This window comes from Triturus cristatus, chromosome 6, assembly GCF_964204655.1.
Source record: "Triturus cristatus chromosome 6, aTriCri1.1, whole genome shotgun sequence".
NCBI classification, from domain to species: domain Eukaryota; kingdom Metazoa; phylum Chordata; class Amphibia; order Caudata; family Salamandridae; genus Triturus; species Triturus cristatus.
Genome location: NC_140589.1, coordinates 1428087992 through 1428113619, shown reverse-complemented (window position 1 = coordinate 1428113619; position 25628 = coordinate 1428087992). Strand labels below are relative to the sequence as shown.

The 25628-nt window shown below is 48.4% G+C and overlaps 1 protein-coding gene across 2 annotated transcripts in view; it reads right to left on the bottom strand.

Moving 5' to 3' along the window:
• Positions 1–1810: 1810 nt before the first annotated feature.
• The window catches only part of PCMT1 (protein-L-isoaspartate (D-aspartate) O-methyltransferase), a 278511-nt gene continuing 254693 nt past the window's right edge, over positions 1811–25628 (bottom strand). For both annotated transcript variants that reach the window (XM_085612478.1, XM_085612477.1), the window contains exon 8: positions 1811–2539. Coding sequence is in view for 1 of the 2 variants with exons in the window: in XM_085612477.1 (XP_085468603.1) it covers positions 2527–2539 (13 nt within the window). In the remaining variant the exon portion in view is untranslated. The remainder of the gene's footprint in view (positions 2540–25628) is intronic.

Here is a 25628-nt window from a genome sequence, read left to right as displayed (position 1 = left end):
TGTCTAGTGGGGGAACCCTGCTTGGGGGATCGACCTCCTGCGGCGATCACCAAGCAGGGATTCACTAGGAAAGGGTACCACTGCAAAGTGGAGAGTCTCCCCTTTACAACAATACCTCTCCTGTGTGTTTCGGTGCTTGGGGAGCTGAGATAGCCCCACGAGCACCGAAGCAGTGAAACAGGAATGAGCCCATTGGCTCATTTCAGTTTCACTTTCAATGTAATGACGTCAGTACGCCATGCGCTCGATTGTCATTACACTGAAGAAAAAGAAAATGCCTCCCTGGTTGGGGAAGCTCTTCCCCAGCTCTGAAGGCTGAAAAACTAAGAGGGAAATACCCTCTGCTGTTTACAGCAGAGGGATTTCTGGGTTGTGTGCAGAGGACATAATGGTTACGTCCCAGGCACACCAGCGCCACAGCTGAGGACTTAACAGTTACGTCCTCAGCGTAGAAGGGGTTAATGCACAAGAGATATTAACAGCAATTAATACAAGTCAAAGTAAATATGTATATACTAGGTTATGTGATAAAGGAACTTGGTGCGCATCCAAGAAACTTGAGAAAGAACACTAAAATCCATGCATGTGAAAATGAAAGTTCATCAACTGGCCTTTTCTACCTAAAAAAGGACGTCAATTTGAAAGGTAGATTGTTAAATTGACAAATGTGGAGGAATATGGTACATGTGTGATAACATGTTAATCGTTATGAGAGAATAAAGGGTCTGAGTGGCTCCCCCAACAATTAACAGTGCTACTTGTACAACAACAGAATTATGATTTGAATAGGATATGTAGTAGCCTCAAGAAAAGAACAGTATTTAGAGTATTAAGAAGTCGAAATTTAGAATAACATTGTACAAAGTGATTGTGGTTTTCTAGGACAGCAATTTAAGTTCTCACAAGTGGTTCAGGCTTCGGCTGTACAATTTGCAAACTCTAGTTATGTGTACCGCATGCAAGCAAATGGTGTTTTGTGGGTAAGAAATTTTGTAAAATGATTTTAAATCTTGTCTTTATTTTGTAGCCTCGAAGTCTCTGCTAAGGAACGAAATGTGTTTGCTACATGGAAGAAACGTTTTTTTTTTCCAAAAGAAGATGAGAATAAAGGAATCTTTTTAGACAAACTTTGATGGAGTATGCGCTATGTAATTTAATCAATTTTGTAATGCTCACATATTTGACATGATAAATGGTGGGGAATGATCATCTTTTCACAACATATTCCACATTGTCTTTCTTAGTTCATAGATTTTGCTAGGGGACCACCACCAAATTTTGGAAATTAGTTCTGTGCAAACGCGCTTATTAGCCACTTTGCATGTTTCGCGAGCTGAACAGCACTATACCTAGCAAGCTTACCTGTAGTCAAAGCCACAGGAAGCATGTACGAGTGGAGAATACCAGGCATTCCCACGCAAGTACTGTGCTTTGCAAGTACACGCTTGCACTGAATACACAAGTGTGTGAAGCACAACAAAATAACAGTGGCCCTTTGATGTAAAGAAGTAACACCAACTTTCTTGCTTATAGATGCATTCCTTTAACAAACTTGTAATTTACTTAGGTGTTCAGATGACTCATTCGAATAGGATACATGGGACAATAAATAACACAGGCCCAAGTATTTAAAAAACAAGAGGCGTCGTTCTGGAAAAATGCAGGTCTTGGTCCATGCCCCAATGTCTTTTTATTTTGCTTTTTTTAGCTGGAAAACATTTGTTGCTTACAAATGTTAATCGGGCCCATCTTCATGAATGGCAAGTTTATTTTGTACCTTGTATGCACAAAGACAAAAAGAAGTGACACATTTTGTTTTAGCTTTTATTTTTATTTGGCAAAGCATCATTGCATACGCTGTTCATTAGCATGGGCATAGCTTACACAGAACATGAATGGTAAATGCGGAAGTTGATTGAGCAAAGTGAAATATGAAAATCTGTGTCTATTATACCCGTTTTGAACAACGGAGCTTAAAATAACATAAGCGAACATCCCGAATTTATTCAAGTTTATTAGGTACAAATATCGGGTTGTGTAAAAGTAGCAAAGCAGCAGGTTGTATTCACTACATGCTATTCGATGACACCACTTCAAATGATAGAAAAAGGAAGCTCATCTCTGTTTTATCTATAGCATTTAGCAGACATCTGGATATATATAGAATCTGGCAATGTGCACGTACTGTAGTGTCAAGGAGTGCATGAGCAAACAGAACCACGAAGATTCTGAGCAGTTAAGTTAAAATTTAAAGTGTCCACAAATAAAAATAAAATCTGACAGATTCCTCTTAGGCAAATAAAAGGCATGTAAACAAAACACTGCCGAATTATTTTGAACCATTCTCTACCAGAGTAGCACGTTCAGCTTCTAGAAAAAAAAATGATACAACACGATACGTTTCCATGCCGATCATAACAGCACAACGAAGTCCAAAAAAAGCTGCATTGCTGCTTCAAAAAGCTTTTCGAATTGGAGATGAGTATCCCACTGTAATACTACGGTTGGATCAAACGGGTGGAGATTTTATAATTCACCCCTGCAAAAGAAATCAAAGTGGTAGTTAGAACGGTTGCCGTAAAACCAAATAAGGTCAAAAGCCATTGCACATAAACAAATACAAACCCCAAACAAAAATATAAAACTATTTAGCCAGCAATAGTACTGCACATGCCAGCAACTGTTCGCATCAACTTATTCGTAGCGGTTTGAAAATATCAGCACAAAAGCCGTTGATATTTCCGTTTTACGGTGAAAACTTTTGATAATGGGATGCCATAATGATTTTTACTGCTCGGTATTTGATCTATGCAGAATTTTCTAGTAAAACTACATAGAGTCTCTCTCCCTTCTTTAGATGTCAGCATTTATGCAAATTAAATTCATTATTTTGTTTAGTCAAATGCGCAAACCAAGCACAAGCTAAGGCACAATACCAGTGTTAAAGCAAATCCTCTGCAATTTTCTTGGACCATGCACTGAAAATTAAGGCTTCTATGTTCCTTAACATAGACCACTTAAGACTTAATGTCGTCTGAGTGCTTGTTTCTACCAGGTATCTAGTGAAGGCGACATCATTCACTTGTCTAAAAAATGAATATGTATGGTTGTCTAGGGGCGAATATGAGAATCAAAAGCGATTGCCTTTTTTCTTCATCTAGCAGAGGATTTCTAGAATGCCGATTAACCCTTCAAATTGGATCTCTAAAGTTTCAACTGGGTGAATGTACTCTTCAGACACTAGAGAACAGATTACTTACCTTCGGTAATGCCTTATCTGGTACAGACTGTATCCAGTAACAGATTCCTTAGCTTAGAATTATCCCCAGGTGTTAGACTGGATCCGGAATTATTTTTGTGAAGCAGTACTCCTGTGTGCCAGTTGTTGACGTTGTTCGGCTTTGCGTGTCGTCAGTGTTGTCGGAGTTGAAAGTAAAATGCGCGATGCCTACATCAGTGCCACCACAGCGTGCTGACATCAGTTTCTTTTTGTGACTTTCCACGCCAGAAGCGCAGAGTCACGAAGAGTACTAACCACTGGTGTGTGAAAACTAGGGCCCTGAAAGAGGAAAAAGCCCTAAAATGCTATAAATCCATTCACAGAGCGGGGCAGATGGAGGGGTCAGTAAGAAATCTGTTGCTAAATACAGTGCCTTGCAGATAAGGCGTTTGTTAGAAATGGGGTCTCTAGGTGGCAGAGGTAGGTACCTTTGTCCAAATAAGGACCCTTGCTTCTAGTCAGGTTAAAGGGGATACAAACCCTAGATAACCCCTGCTCATCTCTTTGGGTAGCTTGGCACGAGCAGACAGGCTTATCCCAAAGGCAATGTGTAAAGTATTTGCACCAACACTCACAGTAAGAGTGAAAACACCACAAAAGGACACCACATAACTTAAAAAAAAAAAAAGTTCTTTTTATCAAAACTAAACAAGACCAAAACAACAAACATCCAACACACAGTTAAAAATATGACTTTTTAAAAAGGTTTCAAGAACTTGTACCAACGAAATCTATGGACGCATGACTTTTCACCAAAGTACCTGTAGTTGCGTCAAAGTTCACCAAGCCAAATAGCCACAGCCTCAGAAAATAAAGAGATGAGACACTCCTGAGACCCTGAGGAGGCAATGCGAGAGTCCCACTGCACGCAGAGGAAGGGTTGCGTCGATTCCGGTCTGTATGGGGAGTGATGCATAGGATTCTTCGTACCGGTTCCTGTCCGCAGGTGATGCGTCGGGAAAGCGTGTCACACAGATACGATGCATGGATCTTCGGGATGTGTCGGCAATCGATGCGTCGGCGTTGCGCAGTGCTGCATCGGTCCTCTTCAGCCGCAATCCCTCGATGTGTCGATTCTTGCAGCAATGACAGGCGCTGCAACGGTTTTCACAGCGGCGCAGCAATATGTGGAAATTCTTCTCGTGCCGTGAAGATGCGTCAGAAAAACAGCTGCAAGAAGAGCGATGCGTCGGTTTCTGAATTTCTTTGAGTTTCTTCTCTCTTCCAGCTCCCAAAAAGCAGCAACAACCTCCAGAGGCCAGAACTGGCACAGGCACCTCAAGGCAGGTCAGAACTCACGACAGCAGAGTTCAGGGGAGCTGGGGGTGAAGTCTGTGTCCCTGAGACTTCTGAACTGGAGGCCAGCTCACCTCAGGCTCTTGGAGATCTCCTTCAAGCAGGGGACACAGCACAGCAAAGTCCTTCTCCTTTGCTTGGCAGAAACAGCAACTGCAGGCCAACCCCAGACACACAGCAAGTGCAGTACTTATCCTCAGTCTCTCCAGCTCTTCCCAGACACACAGCAAGGGCAGTACTTATCCTCAGTTTCTCCAGCTCTTCTCCTTGGTAAAGGTTTCTCTTGAATTCCAGGAATGATCTAAAGTTCAGGGGTTTTAGGTCTAATACTTATACCCCAAAGAACAAGTTACTTACCTTCGGTAACGATATATCTGTAAGAAACATTAGTAGTGATAGATTCCTTATCTTAGAACTACCCCCAGGTGTCATACTGGATCCAGAAAGTTTTAGTCAGCAGTACCCCTGAGCGTCTGAAGGTGGCGTTGTGCGGCTCCGCGTCCATCGTTGGGAGTCGTGGTCGCCGAGATGACGTTGCGGCAGCTACTTAAGACGCCACCCTCGTGCGCGGTCAGTTCTGTACACAACTTTCGGCGCCAGGAACGCAGAGCCATGCAAGATACTGGCCACTGGTGCCTTGAAACTAGGGCCCTCAAAGGGATGACCTTAACCATAGAAATCAGTTTGCAGAACGGGGAGGAAGGGTGGGGTGGAATCTATCACTACTAATGTTTCTTACAGATATATCGTTACCGAAGGTAAGTAACTTGTTCATCTGAAAGAAACACGTAGTGATAGATTCCTTACCTTAGAATAGATACCCCAGCAATACCAACTCCGGTGGCGGGTCTGCGAACCAAGATCACACCAGGAAGTCCCAGAGAACTGAACGGCCAAAGAAGCCGTCTCTCCGGACTTGGCTGTTCAGGCAATAATGCTTGGTAAAAGTGTGCAGCGAGGCCCACGTAGCTGCCTGACAGATGTTTTGTAAGGGGACACCACGTCCCAATGCCGTAGTGGCAGCCGTGGCCCTGGTGGAATGGGCGCGCAGCCCTAACGGAGGCTCCTTTTTTGCCAGAGAAGAACAGGCTTTACTACACAAGACGACCCATCAAGAGATAGTCCGCTTGTGTATGGCCCGACCTTTCTTGGCGCATACGTAGCCAACAAAGAGCAGGTCATCCACCCAGAGCTGTTGTGTGTGGTTCAAGTAAAATTAGAGCGCACGTTTTGAGTCCAGATGGTGGAGCCTCTCTTCCTCTCTGGAAGGATGAGGAGGCGGAAAGAAGGCGGGCAAAGTGATGGTTTGCCTGATATGAAAAGCAGTAACAACTTTTGGCAGAAAGGATGGACGGGTTCGGAGCACAACCTTGTCCGATGGACAGATAGAAAAGGAGGTTTACAAGAAAGCCTGGAGCTCACTCACTCTTCTAGCGGAGGTGTTGGCAACCAGGAAAGCAGTCTTCAAGGTTAATAGATGTAGATGACAGTTGTGAACAGGCTCAAAGAGAGCGCACATCAAATATGTGAGAACCAGGTTCAAGTCTCACTGTGGCATCACAAAAGGAATAGGAGGAAAAAGGTGAGTAATGCCTTTGAGGAACCTATTTACAACAGGGGACTTGAAAAGAGAGGGCTGATCAGGGAGCCTGGGGAAGGCTGAAATAGCAGAAAGGTCGCCCTTAATAGTGCCCAGAGCAGAGCCCTGCTGGGCCAAAGAAAGAAGGGACAAAATGACTTCAGTAAGAGAGGCAGAAAAGGGATCCACAGCCTTTGCTGTGCACCATGCCACAAATTTGTTTCACCTGCAGGCATATACCAACTTAGTGGAGGGACACCTGGCTGCCAGCATGACATCACAAACTTCAGGAGGCAAGTCGAAAGGAATCAACTGCCGCCGCTCAATTTCCACGCAAGGAGGTGGAGACTGGACAGGTTCGGGTGGAGGACCGTCCCCTGCTGCTGCATTAGAAGATCCTCCCGAAGAGGCATTCGGATCGGGGATCGATGGTCATACTGAGTAGATCGTGATACCAAACTCTTCGAGCCCAGTCCAGGGCAACAAGAATGACTTGGGCCCGGTCGCGCCTGATCCTCTTCAGCACCCTGGGCAGAAGTGGTAGGCGTACAACAGACCGCAACTCCACTCGCGACGAAAAGCGTCGCCTAGCGAGTGCCGCTTTGGAAATTCCAACCCGCAGTGCTGACATTGCGCGTTCTCTTTGGTGGCGAATAGATCTAACCAAGGCTCTCCCCACTGTTGAAAGAGGCCTTGCGCCACATCCGAGTAAAGACGCCATTCGTGATCCATCATGCACCTGTGGCCGAGTTCGTCCGTCCTGGCGTTCAGTAAACCTGCCAGGTGTTGAACCATGTCCAGAGACGCAGAGCCTCCAGACGTAGGGTCTACAACCCGAACCCACCCCGTTTGTTGCAGTACCACATGGCGGTGGTGTTGTCTGTAAACACCTGCACTACTCTAACCTTGACAGAAGGAAGGAATGCCTTCAGTGCAAGTCGGATCGCCCGGAGCTCCAGAAGATTGATATGGAGCCGGGACTCCGCCGGAAACCAGATGCCTCCGATCTCTACCTCTCCCATGTGGCCCCCCCCCATCCCAAGAGGGACGCATCTGTCACCACTGTGTGCTCCGGTTGGAGAAGGCAGAGGGATCTGCCATTGACCCAATGCCGGTTTGTGGGCCACCACTGCAATTGTTATGCAGTGCCCTCCGTGATCTGGATGGACTCGGACAGGTTCCCCTGATGCTGCGCCCACTGGAACTTCAGGTCCCACTGCAGAGCCTGCATATGCCATCTGGCATGGCAGCCCAGCAGCCTCAGGGTCACCCTGACAAACCCAGAATAGAGGCCGAAAGATCGGAATCAGAGCCTTAACCTCTTCCATGCTCATGACGTCTCCCGACCGTCATGAGTCCACGATGGGCGTGTGCGGACGACGGCCGGGAGACGTCATGACCACGCCCAGAAATGGAATGTCCAGCACTTCGGCAGCGCTGCGGCGGAATTTGCGCCGCAGCGAAGAGGTTAATATCCTGGACTCGCCGTTCGGGAGGATAGACCCACAAGTGCATCGTATCCAGAACCGCTCCGATGAAGAGGAGCTTCTGAGAGGGATTCAGGTGTGGCTTCGGCACATTGATGGAGAACTTCAGCAAATGCAGGAGGTCGGCTGTAGTCTGGAGGTGGGAGACAACTGCCTGGGGCCAGCCCTCCTTCAACAGCCAAAATAAGGAGGCTGGACATAGGGGAAGAAAGGCCCCATGACGTCGACCAACGCCGTTCCGGCGACGTGTCCACTTCGGGGCAAAGACCGGGGGTGACGTCGTCCGGTCCTATGGGCGACATCAGAGGTGGTGCCGGTGGGGTCGTCGGTGGAGGTGTCATGAGGTCAACCTGCATCAACAGGGATCCAGGCCTGGATTCCTGGGGATCCTGCGGCGCTGAGGCGGCATCCGACAGGGATGCCGAAGCTGCCGACAGTAAAGGGCAAGGACCCCCAGTCGGGCCTGCGGGGCACGAAGGCATGCCGGTGGGGCCAGACGGCCCCGGGAAGGGTGGGTAGGCAGACGGCGACTGCGTAGGCTCTGGAGCCGTGGGGAGGCACCACCCGCACCCTCAGCCGCGTCGCACGACGGGCGAGGGGGAGTTGGAAAACGAGGACGCCTCTTCGTCTTCTTGTGATGCTTCGTCTTACCTGACCCAGAGTGCGAAGACTTCGATCCCGACGAAGGAACGATGGTGGTGGCACCGCGACCAGTCCCTCGACCTCCCACGGGACCTTGAACAGCGCGGAGCAGACTGCCGGACTTCAAGCAACTTTCGGGACTGCTCCCGCAACATCTTTGGCGCCATGGCCCGGCAGTCGGGGAACGAGTTGGGATCGTGGTCGCACCCCAGGCAGTAGAGACACACGCGGTGCGGGTCCGTCACCGACCTCATGCGATTTCAGTCCCCACAAGACTTCTAGCCGGGCATCCCTACGGCACCAGGAGTCGATCAACTTGAAAAATAGAGACAAAAAGTCTCGAAAAACTCAGTCAAAAAGTGAGTGTGGGTACCGCTCTCTCCGGATCTGTGCTTTCTGGCGTGGAAAAAGAAAGGAAGAACTGACGTCAGCGCGCGAGGGCGGCATCTAAGTAGCTGTCGTGACGTCTTTTCGGCGACCACGACGGACGCGGAGCAGCACAACTCCACCCTCGGACTCGCAGGGGTACTACTGACGAAAACTTTCCGGATCCAGTCAGACGCCTAGGGGTAATTCTAAGGTAAGGAATCTATTACTACGTGTTTTTCAGATATGTCTTTGTTCTCTTTGTGAAAGGGGCTCTGAGCCCAGTTCAAACCAGTTCTGGGGGCACTCTTCCAGTGCACAACAACATCCTTTGGTAGTGTGGGCCTTGGTCCCAGACACACCAATAGGGTGCACCCTCTCTATCGCTCCCTTGGCCAAGAGACGTTATTCCCTAGAAAAATAAGGGCACATGGTCTATCATCACAAAGTCTGGAGTTCACTGAACCTCTCGTCAGATGTTATCGCCATTAGAAATGCTGTTTTGATAGTAAAGAGCCTGATGGGACTGTTGTGTAGCAGCTCGAAAGGGGCGCACATCAGGAAAGTCAGAACTAAATTTAGGTCCCACTGAGGCATGATGAAGGGAAAGTGTTGGAGACCTTTAAGAAACCTATGCATTGGGGACTTAAAAAGGGAAAGCTGATCTGGCAACCGTAGAAATGCCAGGATGCTAAAAAGATAGCAGTCTAAGGTGCCCAAAGCAGAGCCCAACTGGGCAAGAGAAAGAATAAACAGGAGGACTTGAGAAGGGGGGGGGCGTCAATGTTTTTCTGCACACCATGCCACAAACATGCCCCAACCGCAGGTGTATACAGTCTTGGTAGAGGGACATCTGACTGCCGAGACGACATTACAGACTTTAAGTGGCAGTACGTGAGCGGTCAACTGTCGCTCAGTCTACACTCATGAAGGCGGTGTGTTGACGGGTTTGGGTGAAGAATCGCACCTGCGACAGAAGATCCTACCAGAGGTGTAGCCTGATCGGAGGACTGATGGCCATGGCCAACAGCTCGGAATACAAAACTCTGAGCCCAGACCGGAGCCACAAGGATCACTTGGGCCAGGTTGTTCCTGATCTTCTTGAGAACTATGGACAGGAGTCATATGGGCAGAAAGGCATACAGGAGGCCTGAGCACTACTCGAGATGGAAAGCGCCTCCCAGTGAGCGCAGCATTGGAAAATTCCAGTGCGCATAACTGCTGACATGGAGCGCTCTCGGCTGTGGCGAACAGATAGAACCAAGGTTCTCCCACTGCTGAAAGAGACCTCGCACCACCTCCAAATGGAGAAGCCATTCGTGATCTGCTAGGCATCCTCGGCTGAGTTGGTCTGCTCTGGGGTTAAGAGATCCTGGCAGGTTTTGAACCACCAGGGAAATGCTGTGACATTACAGCCATGTCCAGTGACACAGGGCCTGTTTGTTGCAGTACCACATTGAGGTGGTATTGTCCATGAACACCTGCACTAGCCTTGCCTTGAAGGGTAGAACGGGTTTCAATGCCGGTCAGATTGCTCGGAGCTCCCACAGGTTGATGTGGAGTCGAGACTCTACTGGAGACCGGAGGCCTCTGATCTCCAACTCTCAGATTTCCGCCCGAGCCCAGGAGTGATTCATCTGTCACTACTGTCAGATCTGGTTGGAAGAAGGGAGAGGGGTCTGCCACAGGCCCAATCGCGGTTCATCAACCACCAATACATATATTTTGCAGTGTCTTCCGAAATCTGGACCATGTCGGAGATTCTCATGATGCTGCGCCCACTGGAATTTCAGGTTCCAGTGCAGAGCCTGCATAAGGCAGCGGGTAATGTATCACAAGTAGGATGCAGGAGGCCATGAGGCCCAGTACCCTCAGAGTCAGTCTCACCGAATTCCAGGATAGAGGCTGAAACATCAGTATAATAGCCTTAATGTCCTTACCTAGCCGTTCAGGAGGATAAGCTCGAAACTGCACTGTGTCCAGTCATGAAAGGGAGCGTCTGAAAAGGGGTCAGATGTGACTTGATAGTGAACCAAGCAAGTATAGGAGATCTGTTGTCATCTGGAGGTGGGAGATGACTGCCTGAAACTAGCCTTCCTGCAGCAGTCAGTCTTCGAGATGAGGAAGACTTTCTCCCCTGATCTCCAAAGATGAGATGCAACCGTCATCACCTTGGTGAACACCAAAGGGGGCACTGGTGAGGTCAATAGGAAGAGAGGTTAATTGATGGTGCTCGTGGGGAAACGTGAACCACAGGTAACGTCTGTGGGTAAGCAGAATGGAGATGTGGAAGTAAGCCTCATGCAAGTCCAATACTACCATCCAGTCTCCTGGGTCCAGGACAAACAGGACTTGAGCGAGCGTGAGCATTCTTTATTTCTCCTTTTTCAGGAAGATATTGAGGGGGAGCAGGCTGAGGATAGGACAAAGTCTTCTGTCTTTCTTGGGCACCAGAAAGTAGCAGGAATTACACCCACGACATACTTCGGATGCGGGCACCCTCTCTATCGCTTCCTTGGCCAAGAGAGATTTTACTCACTAGCAAAATAAGGACACATGCTCCATCATCAGCCTGTCGCAAGTGGGTGGCATGTGTGGTTGGGTAGTCACAAAGCGGAGGGAGTAGGCCATTTGGACAATCTGGAGAACCCAGCAGTCTTATCGACCTCGATGGTGCAGGCGATGGCATGCTGTGCCTCCCACTGGGTGCCCATGATGGTCAGAGAGCAAACTAAAGAGGCTTGGCGGATGCAGCTGATGGGGGTCGTGGTTGACTGGCCTGACCACTGGCTGCCTGACCCTCGGGTCTGTGGGTACCTCACACTCAGCCACACAGGGGCTGGGAAGCTTGCACACAATGGAGGCTGGGCTGGTATAGATGCAACTGAGAGCTCCTTCCGTGGCCATGAAAGGAGCGAAACCTGGACTGGGGATGGTGAGGGGCCATGGAAAGGCCCAAGGACCTGGCCGTAGCTCTGCTGTCTTAAGTGCTCCAGCGCCTAGTCCACCTTGTCGTCGAAAAGACGGGAGCCAAAGGGCATGTCCATAAGTGCGGCCTGGAACCTAAGGGCTACCAATGGAGAAACTGTTGTGCCTTGTGAGTTGGTCATATCCAGCCCACAGCATATGGCAAACTTAGCTGCGTATGGCTCGGGCCTCCTCCAAGATCAAAGCAGCACCTGCGCAACAGTCTCTCAAGGCGAGTGGGAGTGTTGGTCCAAAAGGTACGCAGTGTTCACAGACTCCAGTGCCAGGCTGGCAGAAGAAAACATCTTCTAGCTTAAGGTATCCAGCCTCTTGGAGTGGTAGGAAATGACCCAGGATTCCGCCTGGAAGTGGAGGCTCAGACCACCAAGCTTTGTGGAGTGGTATGTTGGAAGAGGAAGTTGTGGTTCCCCTATGGCGGGGCGATGGCGGCAGGTAAGTGTTCCATTCACAGGAGCCCCGTGCAGGGCTTGGACCAGGCCCCGATTAGGAAGTCTGTGAGGGCTTCATTAAAGGGGAAAACCGGTTCAAAGGCAGTGACTCCCAACAGAAGCACCTCTGTCAAGAGGTACATCTCAGCAGCTACGAAGAGAAGCTGAAGGTCCAGGACCTCACCCGCCCTCCTCGCCACAATTGCAAATGAGGTTCCCTCCTCTGCAGCCACAGCACAGGGAGAGACCAAATCAGTACCTGGGGATGTGTCCAGTCCACTGCATCTGCCAAATTCCTCACACCAGTTGTCCTCATTTAGCAAGGGAGAAGAGATTTCAGGATTAGGGATCAAAACATGCCTGACTGCAGTTTTCAACCAACTCAAGTGCAAAGCAGACAATTTTCAAGGCGGGGGTGGGGAGGGCAATATTTCTCCAGAAGTTTGGCAGACTTTCAGGCCAGAAGATGCTCCCCCCCTCCAGTCCCACAGGGAGGCATAGTTAAGAATCCAAGAATAAAATATTATGACAGCTTGTCCTTTAAGCCTCAAATTCGGTCAGTGGTAGGTACCCATTTCGCTATACTGCACTCCTTTAAAAAGTTCTTACACTACCTGCTCTTTACAGCAAAAAAAAAAAAAAGCCCCCCCAAAAAATATGTTTATTCAGGCCTTGTTCACCTTTAGGTTGGACTACGGTAATGCACTCTATTATGGGCTACTGGAACATCTGTTAGACAGGCTTCAGGTGGTCCAAAATGCAACAGCTCGCCTTCTTCTGAACTTGCCAGTCAACGCGGATGTCTCATCTGCGTGCTCTCCAATGGCTCCCTATCAGGAAAAGAAACTTGTTTAAGGCTCTAGTACTAGTGCATGGGGCTCTTTACCAGATCGGTACGGTCTATCTTAGAACCAGGGTCAGCTTCTAAGCTCCATCACGACACCTGAGGTCTGCTAACAAATTATTTGTAGTGACTACCAGATTCATCGTGTCAGAGAAGGAGGAAGTCACTTATCTACCTAGGTTCAGCAGCATGGAACCAGCTCCCCTTGAAGCATCACCCATTGAGTAATGTGGCAGTGTTTTTTTAAAAAAAGGCTGAAAACTACGCTTTTTGTGCAGGAATAAATGTAATTTATTCCACCTTCTTCGATCTGTGCTAAGATGTGCATGATACAAGTTGCTTTAATCATCGGGATCAAGGGGCTGGTAGTCCTCAGAGTCCGATGTGATAGGAATAGGACTCCAGCTCTGGATGGAATGTCTCCAGTCTGCGTCGGATGTCGTCCATCTGCCTCTAAGTCATAGTCATGGATAAGAATGGGGGTGGTGCAGTCGGTTTGTGTGGGGAACGTTGGCAGTGGGACTGGCACCAGGGAAGGTCAGGGTGACTCGACCTGCATCTGCCTGAATTCATCTATGGATTCAAAGGGCCTGACTGGCTACAGGGGCAAACCTGCTGGTGGTATTCCTCATAAAACTCACTGAGTTGGGTGGGGGTCGTAACAGCTTCAGTAAACTCGAGGAGGTGCTGAGACCACCAAGGCACAGGCTAAACCGCAGATCCAGGTCTTGAATGGCGACGTTCCCTTATCTAGTCTGATGACTCGATGGAGGGGGGGGGGAAAAAATCGAAGACCACTTCGACTTCTTGTTCTTTTTTGTGGGACTTACCAAAGCGTCCAGACTACTCAGACTATGATTGATGGCTCTGCGACCGATCCCAGGACCTTCCTATGGACAGGGATTGATATCACTGTGGAGTCACATGTCGAGTTGAGTGGCAAGGACCTACAGAGATAGCTCCCTCAAGTCCTTGGGGTGCATGGTGCGACAATTGACGCAGGTCTTGACACTAGAGGCAGACGAGGTGTGGGTCCACCACATGGATTACAACCAGCCTTCCTTGTGGATATCCCTACCACACCATAAGACAAGGTCTCAAAAAATCTTTGACAAAAGGCCGAAAAGGGTCAGTTCAAAACTGAGTGGGGGTAGCTCTTATCCGGATCTGCGCTGATAGGTGTGGAAAGATAAGAACTGACTTCAGCGTGCTGGGGTGGCGCCTATATAGGCACTGAGCCGTCCCTTCTGGCAAGGACAATGCCATGTAGAGCCGAACGAGGGCACCTACCGACATGCAGGGATCCTGCTCACCCCAAAACTTCCGGATCATGTCTGACGGCTGGAGATAAGTCTAAGGTAGGGAATCTGCAGCTAGAAGTCTTTATCAAATACAAAAATAATGAATAAAGAGGTGAAGAAGGTTATCCCCTACTGGTGAAATGATTTGTTTAATGAGAGTAGGTGGTCTCGGAATGATTACTAGAGGGGTCATGTGACAGCCATTAAAACCAAAGCAACCTTGGGGAAGAGGTTATTGTCTGAACCAATTTCCATTTTAAAGAATGTGAATACGCACCCTTTGAACATTTTGAACGCCACATTATCGAATCACCCTGATAAATGTCCCTAAAACAATGCACTTTTATAGATTGGCTTTTAGTGCTTAAATATTCCATATTTATTCAACTCAATCGTAGTAATTTCAGTGACCTTGGAATATTTTCATCCTTGTGTATTCTTGATAATTTTGATTTTCAAGAGATCCTGCCCCCCCCCCCCCCAATCCCCCCGACTGCAAGAGCTGCAATCTGTATTGGTGGGTGGGAGTATTAGGCAGTCTTCTCTACATTCCATGTTAATTTATGCGATGTAGAATGCATTAAGGTGGTATTCATGTCACAAACAAGTGCTTGGTTGTGCTGCGAATACCAGTGTCAAAAAGAAGAAATTATGTATTAAAACCTTGACTCCATGACTTGAAGATCAAATATTTGTTGAAGGTAGAGGTGAGATTGTGTAGTGGAAGAAGGAAAACATTTGGAGGCATTAAAGTGTTGGAGCTTATTAAATCTGTAATATATTTATGGTCCTACAAAGCAGAGGCTTCAAAACCCATATTCATTAGGAATTATGCTGCGTCCTCATATTATTTTTCACAATTCGCAAACATATTCCCCATCATATGAGTGGCAAGAAAAAGCATTCACTACTTAGAGACAGACCAGCTTATTCATTGTCCATTTCATGCCCCAGTGTTAGACAAACAATGCAAACACTTGACTAGCCATGAATTTCTACCAATAAACATTATTCTTGTAACAAATTATACCCATTATAGTGCAGAATTTCACTTACCATTTGCAAATAAAAGTTTACAGTTTGAATATAAATGTATATTTCCATTTAATCTGAAGTAAACTAAACAGGTTATATAAAAAGACTATAAAGGCCACAACTGTAGCCAAAAACCCACCTGAGTTCTGGTGCCATTTGCAAGCCACTCTGCCTTCGGTCAATTATGTTACCAGGACCTCTTGCTAGTATTACTGCTACTTAATACACAGTTACCTGTTGTGTATATGTTGCAGCCTTAGCATGCATACAGCATGCCTAAAGAACAGGCCCTGTGCTCAGTGCCTGTATGCAAAAGTGCAGGTCAGTAGACCTTACCCAAAGCTATGCCATGAGCCTAGTTTTCACAGGGCATGCCATACAAGAAATTAGTTAAGGATTCCTAGATGCAAGACACAACCCAAAGCCATGCCCTGAACCATAGTAGTGAAGTCACAGCACATGCCTTGTCTGTTTCACTGGCAATGCACAACATATTGCTTGACTAAACGCAAATCCACTAGAAAAGCACCCTTTAGGTGACTGGCATTAATGTTTCGATCCAAAACTTAAGGCCTTGTACATTACATCATAATTCAATTTGAGAGATCGCCAATGACATCACTGGCATGACACTGCCAGAAACCGGTCCCAGTAAGCTTGTTTCCGGTCCAGGGAAGGCATGGCTTGGCAGTTCGGGCTGGACTGTTTCCATGAGGCACAGGGTCAGACTGATTTGCATATGGCCATGTCTGAACTGGGGTGGCAGAGTGGGCTAAAGAACGGTGATGGATCAAACCCAGATCTGTTGACTGGGTGTGAGTGTTTGATTGGTTCTGATGCTCCGTCCATCACCACCCCCTTTTGTACCGCGTTGATGACACTGCACTTTCACACAAGCCACGTCCTAGGCACATGACAGCATTTAGGGAATACGCTGGCCTTTTAGTGGGAAATGAAGATTACTTTTGAGAATATGACTAATTCCTTGGCAAGATGAACAAGTTAATTACCTTCGGTAACGCTTTTTCTGGTGGGTACAGTATCTGCCTGTGGATTCCTCACCTTATGAATATCCCCTGCGCCAGAACTTCGCGGAAACTTATTTCCTAGCTCTCCACGCCGACGAGGTCGTCACAATGCCATGGCTCCTCATGCAGCTCCGCGTGATGTAACTGGAGCCATAAGAGGGCCACGTCGGCAGGATGACGTCAGTTCCACCCATTTTTTCCATGCCACTGAGGCGAAACGGGCAGACCGACCATATAGACAATGCATACATAGTACACAGTATTCACACAAATACACACAGTGTAAGTGAAAAAGGAAAGCAAAAGAAAGCAAGAATTTCCTATAAGCCTACACAAAGGCAAACAGAGGCAATACAGAATGACAATATGAAACAACATATTAACTAATACCTCTTTTAAGGTATAAAGTGGTGGACAACGGGGAGGCGGGTGGTTCAGTGAGGAATCCACAGGCAGATACTGTATCCACCAGAAAAAGCGTTACCGAAGGTAAGTAACTTGTTCTTCTGATGGATACATCTGCCTGTGGATTCCTCACCTTATGAATAGAATCCTACAGCAGTCCCACTCCCAGAGGAGGGTGACTACCCTTCTATACCAAAAAGTTCTGCAAAACAGAGCGCAAAATGGCCGTCCGTCCCTCACTTCGGAATCTAAGCAGTAATGCTTTGCGAAAGTGTGGAGGGAGGCCTAAGTTGCAGCCTTACAGATGTCCAGCACAGGAATACCTCTGGAAAAGGCAGAAGTAGATGATTTAGCCCTGGTGGAATGAGGTCTAATGCCTTCAGGAGGCTCCTTACCAGCCAGAGCGTAGCAGATCTTGATGCACAAGATGATCCACCTGGATAGAGTGCGCTTGTGCACCGCCTTGCCCTTCATGCTTCCAACGTAGCCCACAAAGAGCTATCGTTCAATCGCAGGTCCTTCAATCTATCCAGATAAAAACTAACCACCCTCTTAGGATACAAGCAGTGCAGCCTCTCCTCCTCCTTGGAAGGGTGAGGGGGAGGATAGAAAGTAGGGAGGGTAATGGACTGCCCTAGATGGAAGGGAGTTACCACCTTAGGCAGAAAAGCAGCCCTGGTCCTAAGAAACATCCTTTCAGCATGAATAGTCAGAAACGGAGTCTTAGAACTCAAAGCCTGAAGCTCACTCACCCTCCTGGCTGACGTGATAGCCACAAGGAAGACTTTTTTAAATGACAGCAGTCTCAAGGGACAACTATGCATAGGTTCGAATGGGGAACCCATTAAAGTTAAAGCTAGATTCAAATCCCACTGGGGCATAATGAAGGGAGCAGGCGGAAACTTATTAGTAAGGCCCTTAATAAACCTTAAAACAACCGGAGATTCGAAAAGAGACGGCTGATCAGGCAAACAAAGAAATGCCGATAAAGCCGACAAATAACTTAACAGAAGCCACAGCACAACCCTGCTGGGCCAAATGTAGTGAAAAACAAAGACCATCAGAAAGATGAGCCTTTAAGGGACCTCTCTCCACACCATTTAACAAATCTTGACAACCTGTAGGAGTAAATGACCTTAGTGGAGTGTCGCCTGGCCGATAAGATAACATCCACCACGTCAGGAGGGAGACAGAAGGAACTCAGGTTGCCCCGTTCAATCTCCAGGCATGAAGGTGCAGGCTCTGGAGGTGGGGGTGAAGAACCTGCCCCTGAGAGGGAGACGGAGCGGAGGGTGCGATGAGAGGTGAAGTAGATCTGTGTACCACACCCTTCTTGGCCAATCGGGGGCGATCAATATGACTTGGACCTGATCTTGGCGAATCTTCCTAAGAACCCGAGGAATCAAGGGTATGGAAGGAAACGCATAAAGGAGATGTGAGCACCAGCTCAACTGAAACGCGTCCCCCAACGCCCCCTGCATCGGAAACTGGAGACTGCAGAATAACAATGCATGTACGTTTGAGAGTGGCAAACAGGTCCACCCGAGGATGCCCCCCCACGTCCGGAAGATGTGTCTAACTACCTCCTGATCAAGCCTCCACTCGTGGTCGGCAGAGAACTGCAGACTGAGACTGTCCCCATGAACATTTAGCACCCCGGCCAGATGATTCGCCATCAAGCAAATCCGATGGTCCTGAGCCCAGGACCAAAGCCGCAACGCCTCCCTGCAGAGACGGTACGACCCTACTCCTCGCTGCTTGTGGTACATCGTGGTAGTGTTGTCCTTAAGGACTTGAACCGAATGACAGCGAAGGGAAGGGAGAAAGACCTTGAGCGCCAAACGTATTGCCCGCAATTCCAGAAGATTGATATGAGACAACCTTTCCTCTGGAGACCAAAGACCCTTGATCTCCAGATCCCTCAGATGAGCACCCCACCCTATAGTAGAGGCATCCGTTATCACTGTGGCCACCGATAGAGGAAGATGAAAAGGCTTTCCTTGAGACAGATTGCCCTCCACACTCCACCAAGACAGATCCGCTGCAGCTTCTCTGACGATCCTGACAGACTCCCTGAGATCTCGATTGTGCTGATACCACTGCCTGCGGAGACACCACTGGAGCGCCCTCATGTGCAAGGGTGCATGGTTGACCAACAGAATGCAGGAGGGAAACAGACCGAGCAGGCGTAGGATCTTCAGAACTGGAACAACCGCTCCATTGTGAAACAAAGGGATAATTTCCTGAATGTCGAGAATCCTTTGCGGAGGAGGAAAAGCTCGACACACAGTGGTATCCAGTACTGCACCTATGAACAGGTTGCACTGAGAAGCAACCAGGTGAGACTTGGGCACATTTATCTAAAAACTCAATCTGAACAACAGCTGAGTTGTTACCTGCAGATGACAACTCACCACCCTGGCGACTCTGCCTTCAGAAGCCAGTCGTCCAGGTAGGGAAAAACCGGGATCCCCGACCTTCTGAGATGGGCAGCCATCACCTTGGTGAAGAGACTTGACCTGAAGTAGTAGGACCAAACAGAAGGACCACAAAATGGTAATGCTGCGAACCAATTGTAAACCGGAGATACTTCCTGTGCGACTTCAGGATTGGGATGTGAAAATACGCATCCTGCAAGTCGATGGACACCATCCAGTCCTCTTGTTGCAGTGCCTGAAGAACCTGCGCTACAGTGAGCATATTGAACCTCTCCTGCTTGAGAAACAGATTCAAAATTCTGAGATCCAGGATGGGTCGTAACCTGCCATCCTTTTTGGGAATCAGGAAATACCAGGAGTAGCATCCATGACCCCTTTCCTGCTCCGGAACCACCTCTATCGCACCTTTTTATAACAGGAAAAGAACCTCCATCTGAAGAAGCAGCAAATGATCCTCCGTGCAAAACCCTTGGCAAGGAGGGTAAGGAGGGGGGAATTCCCTGAAGGGAAGGGCGTACCCATTTTCTACCAGATCTAAAACTCAAAGGTCCGAAGTGACCAATTTCCAATCCCGTAGAAAATGGGTAAACCGACCACCCACAGTACCTGCATGATCCAGGATGGCGGATCTAGGGTTGCTTTCCTGCATTACCAGGAGGGATAGGGGAGGTGGAGGAGGAAGAGGAAGAAGGCTGACTACCCGTTCCATGAAGGCAACCTCTGCAAAGGGAAGATCTAGAAGGGTAGCCTGTACATCAGGTGACAACCCAGAATACCTCAGCCATGCATGTCGTCTAGTAGCAATGGATGAGCCCATCACCCTGGCCACCGAATCTGCTGTGTCCAGGCCAGACTGGACTGGATGACTTGGCGAGCAGCAGCCTGAGAGTGCCAGAACCTCACTCAAATGACCCCGGTCTTCCTCAGATAATTTTGGAAGAAGCTGCTTGGCAGAGTCTATAAGGGCATGAATGTATCTACCCAACAAACAGGTAGCATTGGTGGATTTCAAAGCCATACTCACTGACGAGAAGTCCTTCTTTGCAGATTGGTCAAGCTTCTTGGAATCCCTGTCAGCAGGAGCTTGCGGAAAGGCACCCGTAGATTGCTTTGAACATGAAGCCTGCACCACCAAACTCTCAGGCGAAGGATGGGAAAAAAGGAACACAGGATCTCCTGGGGCAGGCCTGTCCCTTCTGGAAACAGATCTGGAAACTGCAGGAGCAGAAAGAGGATTGCGCCAAACCTCAAGGATCGGCTCAGTCAGGGCATCATTGAAAGGCAAGAGTGGTTCAACCACAGAGGACGGAGAATGAAGCACCTCTGTAAGCAAATTAGGCTTATACTCAGTCATAGGGAGCTGCAGATCCAAGAGCTCTGAAGCCTTCCTTATTACAGTATGGTAAGGTGCAACTTCCTTCAAAGGAGAAGCTTTCTGAGAAGTAAAGTCCCACTCCGGGGAGGTGTCAAGTCCACTTGCCTCACACAGACCCTCGAACATATCATCAGGCTCATATATTTCACCTTCCTCCATATATTCAGCCTTGTACTGTTCCTCCTCTAGCAACCTCTGCGCTTCTCTCCTCGAGCCGGGGACTGCCCATACGGCGTCTATCTCCTCGGAGCCGGAATTTTCCATGATGACACCATCGGCATGAATGGCACGAAGGAGGCCTGAGGATAATGGTGAGGCACACCCAATTAAATGCCAGAGGACCCATGGGACCCGAAGGTGCACCAGAAGGGAAAGAGGCCCTGTTAAACACACCATACATCGCATTTAAAAAATGCGAGGGATCCGAACCCGGCGCTGGGAATGAAGGATACTGCGCCGGTTTGAGATCCGATCGAAGAGCGTCCGGAGTTGGAACCACCGGGCCCACAGGCGGAGCCACAGGAGTCAAAGGTGCCTCAGCATCAGCCGGATTCGATGAACCATCCGGAGCCGGAAAGAATCTCGGCGTCGGAGACTGCACCGGAGTCCCCTTATACGAAGGAGAATGGGCCAGAGTCACCTGAGGAGACACTGAAGGAGGAGGAGGAGAGACGCAGTCCTTAACACGACGTCGAGGAGCCGGAGAAGGCGACCTCGAAGCCATAGGCTTCAACGAACGGCATCGAGATCCATGCCTCTTCTTCTTGAGCATCCTCCTCGAATCATGTGAAGTCGACGACCTCGACTTCGAACGTTTTCAATCCCTTTTTTCTTTTCTCACTTTAGCCATTTACAGCTTGGCTTCTTGTTCCTTCAAGGGCTTCAGGTTCATTTTCCTACAGCAAGGACAGCCCTCGACGTCATGATCAGACAATAGACACCACAGGCAGTCCTCATGGGGGTCAGTGATTGACACATGCCCCCGCACTCCTTACAGGGCTTGAAGCCTGACTTCCTTGGAGCAGACATGTCGAAACCACAGAAGGAAACGAGAAAAATACAAAGTATCCAGGAGAAAGTATTGGAATCCGTAGAAAAACCGTTAGCGTCAACTGCGTGGAAAACAGGGAACTGACGTCATCATGCCGACGTGGCCCTCTTATGGCTCCATGACGTCACACAGACCGTGTGCGGAGCCATGGCATTGTGATGACCTAGTCGGCGTGGGGAGCTAGGAAAAAAGTTTCCGCGGAATGCTGGCGCAGGGATATTCATACGCTGAGGAATCCACAGGCAGATATATCCATCAGAAAGCACTTTGAGCATACAATCCTTCACTGGGGCATATGAAATTTGATCTTTATGTAAGGTCACCCAACATGATTTGACATGAAGTGAAACCAGTTTGTGTCTATTCATTCTGCGGGGACATATGTTTGTTCCTGGTGGTACTGCAACCTTCTGCCTCCATATAATATGTGAGCCCGTTATTACCTGTCAGCTATCATCTAATCATAGTCTTCTCCCACTATACCCAAGGGTGAATGGAGGTAATAAATTCCCTCCCAGTTTTGCAAAAGGGCCAGGAAGGAGACAATGCAGTCAGCCTTGCGCAAGGGAAGCACAGCAATTTAGGGTGTGGACAAACGCTTCTCTCCTTGTCTAAGAGTGAAGGGGGAGGAAGGTAAGATCAAACCACCGCATAGAGAAGAAAATACTTTCATCCTCCCTCACCTAGACTTACTGGTGAGAGGGGATATGCTCAAGCAACCCCTTTCACCTTGCCCCAGGATAAGGGGAGAATGCCGGAAAACCACCTTGCCTTTATCTCTGTCACCACCTCCAGCTCAGCGCTGTTTGGACACAAAGGAGTGGGTCAGCTGCCACCCATGCCAGCGCCCTCAGCCAAATCGGGACAGGGTTAGGTGAGTGGTGACCGCACTTGCTTATCCGTGGGCCATTAAATTCTGCAGACCACAGTGACTGTCAGCAGTTGCTCAAAACTATTACTTGCTCTCAACTAGGAACAGGGCACAAGAGTGGATGACCAGTTACACAATCTTGCCTTTAAGTCCTCTCCTCGGACAAGGCAGGGGGAAGTTCACTTACCCCCTCACTGCTGGGGAGGAGGTGGGTGCACACACTACCCCTTTGACAAGTAAGGGGACAAAAAATTAATTAAATGAGTATGATGTGTGGGGAGATGTGGTGTTGTAGAAACAACTCTTAAATCCCCATATTCAGTAAAAAAACAAAAAAAAAAAAAAAAAATATATATATATATATATATATATATATATATATATATATTTTTTGTTGGTAGTTATAGTTAGGACCTATTATCCAACAGAAATCCGCAACATTCTATTTGGAATACCTTTGGCGCCGGATGATGAATCTTCACAAAGTTTTCAAATTTGGTGGGGCGCTCCGGTGCGCTCCTATCCTGAAAGTCTCGGGGTGATTCGTTAAGTGGGGGCCGAGAAAAAAGGGGGGTCCCAAAACGTGTTTTCCCCATGCAATTTTCCATAGGAACCTTTAATCGCAGCTGCAGCCCGAACTGCTGAACGGAATTACACCAAATTTGGCAAAGAGGTAGTCCTTGGTTCACACTCGTGCCTTTTGGTTAAATGGTGTAAAGCCGTTCAGTAGTTGCTGAGATAATCAAAAGTAAAATCATAGATATATCTGGGCGGAGCCTAACCACACATCTCATCGTGAGATCTGATTGGCTGTCAGCACTTCATCCAATTAGTGTTGGCAGCCATCTTGGGACCAATATACATGATAGCACCTCATTAAAAAGCATTGCAGTTAATAGAAGGTTTTAAGACTTTAGTTACATTATAAATCATTTGTTGATGGTACCATACTCATTTTAGGAATTGTGGTGTGTTCTAAGGTGATTTTACCATGTGAAAAAGACTTCTGCTGGGATATCATGATTGAGATAAAACTATTTTCTCTTGCTTTTCCCACAGAGGTTTGGAAGATGATCTATAAGCTAAACTGAGAGCATATTTTCTGTAAATTCACATTATCTTTCTCAGTCATGTGAGAATGAAGTCTGACATTCTCAGTAAAACATGTACATCCAACAAGGGCAGAGACTGTCAGTTGATTCCTTTGTGTTCTACTGCAGCTTCCCAGAGTGTTCTAAAGAACAACTAGAGCGCTAACAGTCCTACTTATGACAAACGTATGGCACACCTCAAGCCATCTTGATTGGAATAAAGTGGTAACTCTTAAAACATTTAATTTAAAAAGGAACAAAATGAGGGGGTTCATTTTGCCATAGAAAGTATGATTAGTGCTGCAGAAAGAAACATTAGGGCACATTTTGAGTGACTTCTCAAATCCTCTTCTATTTCATAAAAAAATTCTGACATGCAGACTGAAACATGCACTTTCAATACCAGCAGCAGACTTCCCTGGTGAGCAGTAGCTTTACTACAGTGATCTAATGAGCAACTAGAGTGCTAACATTCTGAATTTATGGCAAATGTGTGACATCTGAATGCATATATTTATATATATACACACACACACACACATATATATATAAATGCATATATATATATATATATGTGCATATGTGTGCGTGTAGAGAGGTAGAGGATGAGTAATAGAGAGTGGTAGAGAGCGAGGGGTAGAGAGCGAGGGGTAGAGAGCGAGGGGTAGAGAGCGAGGGGTAGAGAGCGAGGGGTAGAGAGCGAGGGGTAGAGAGCGAGGGGTAGAGAGCGAGGGGTAGAGAGCGAGGGGTAGAGAGCGAGGGGTAGAGAGCGAGGGGTAGAGAGCGAGGGGTAGAGAGCGAGGGGTAGAGAGCGAGGGGTAGAGAGCGAGGGGTAGAGAGCGAGGGGTAGAGAGCGAGGGGTAGAGAGCGAGGGGTAGAGAGCGAGGGGTAGAGAGCGAGGGGTAGAGAGCGAGGGGTAGAGAGCGAGGGGTAGAGAGCGTAGAGAGTGAACAGTAGAGAGTAGTCAGTCAGTGTCAGTCAGTCAGTGTCAGTCAGTCACAGCTAGAGAAGCTCTGCTGACCTGGTTCTCTCCCTCTAAAGCAGCTCTGCTGACCTGGTTTCTCTGGCTCTACAGCAGGTCTGCTGATCTGGTTCTCGGCCTCTAGAGCAGCTCTGCTGACCTGGGTCTCTGGCTCAGGAGCAGCTCTGCTGACCTGGTTCTATGGCTCTAAAGCAGCTCTGCTGACCTGGATTCTTTGGCTCTAAAGCAGCTCTGCTGACCTGGTTTCTCTGGCTCTACAGCAGGTCTGCTGATCTGGTTCTCTGGCTCTATAGCAGCTCTGCTGACCTGGCGCTCTGGCTCTAAAGCAGCTCTGCTGACCCGGTTCTATGGCTCTAAAGCAGTTCTGCTGACATGGTTCTCTGGCTCTAGAGCAGCTCTGCTGACCTGGTTCTTAGGCTACAGAGCAGCTCTACTGATCTGGTTCTCTGGCTCTACAACAGCTCTGCTGACCTGGTTCTCTGGCTCTAAAGCAGCTCTGCTGACCCGGTTCTATGGCTCTACAGCAGTTCTGCAGACATGGTTCTCTGGCTCCAGAGCAGCTCTGCTGACCTGGTTCTTAGGCTACAGAGCAGCTCTGCTGATCTGGTTCTCTGGCTCTACAACAGCTCTGCTGACCTGGTTCTCTGGCTCTAAAGCAGCTCTGCTGACCCGGTTCTATGGCTCTAAAGCAGTTCTGCTGACATGGTTCTCTGGCTCTAGAGCAGCTCTACTGACCTGGTTTCTCTGGGTCTAAAGCAGCTCTGCCGACCTGGTTCTCTCCCTCTAAAGCAGCTCTGCTGACCTGGTTTCTCTGGCTCTACAGCAGCTCTGCTGACCTGGTTCTCTGGCTCTACAGCAGCTCTGCTGACCTGGTTATCTCCCTCTAAAGCAGCTCTGCTGACCTGGTTTCTCTGGCTCTACAGCAGCTCTGCTGACCTGGTTCTCTCCCTCTAAAGCAGCTCTGCTGACCTGGTTTCTCTGGCTCTACAGCAGCTCTGCTGACCTGGTTTCTCTGGCTCTAAAGCAGCTCTGCTGACCTGGTTCTCAGGCTCTAAAGCAGCTCTGCTGACCTGGTTCTCGGGCTCTAAAGCAGCTCTGCTGACCTGGTTCTCTGGCTCTGAAGCAGCTCTGCTGACCTGGT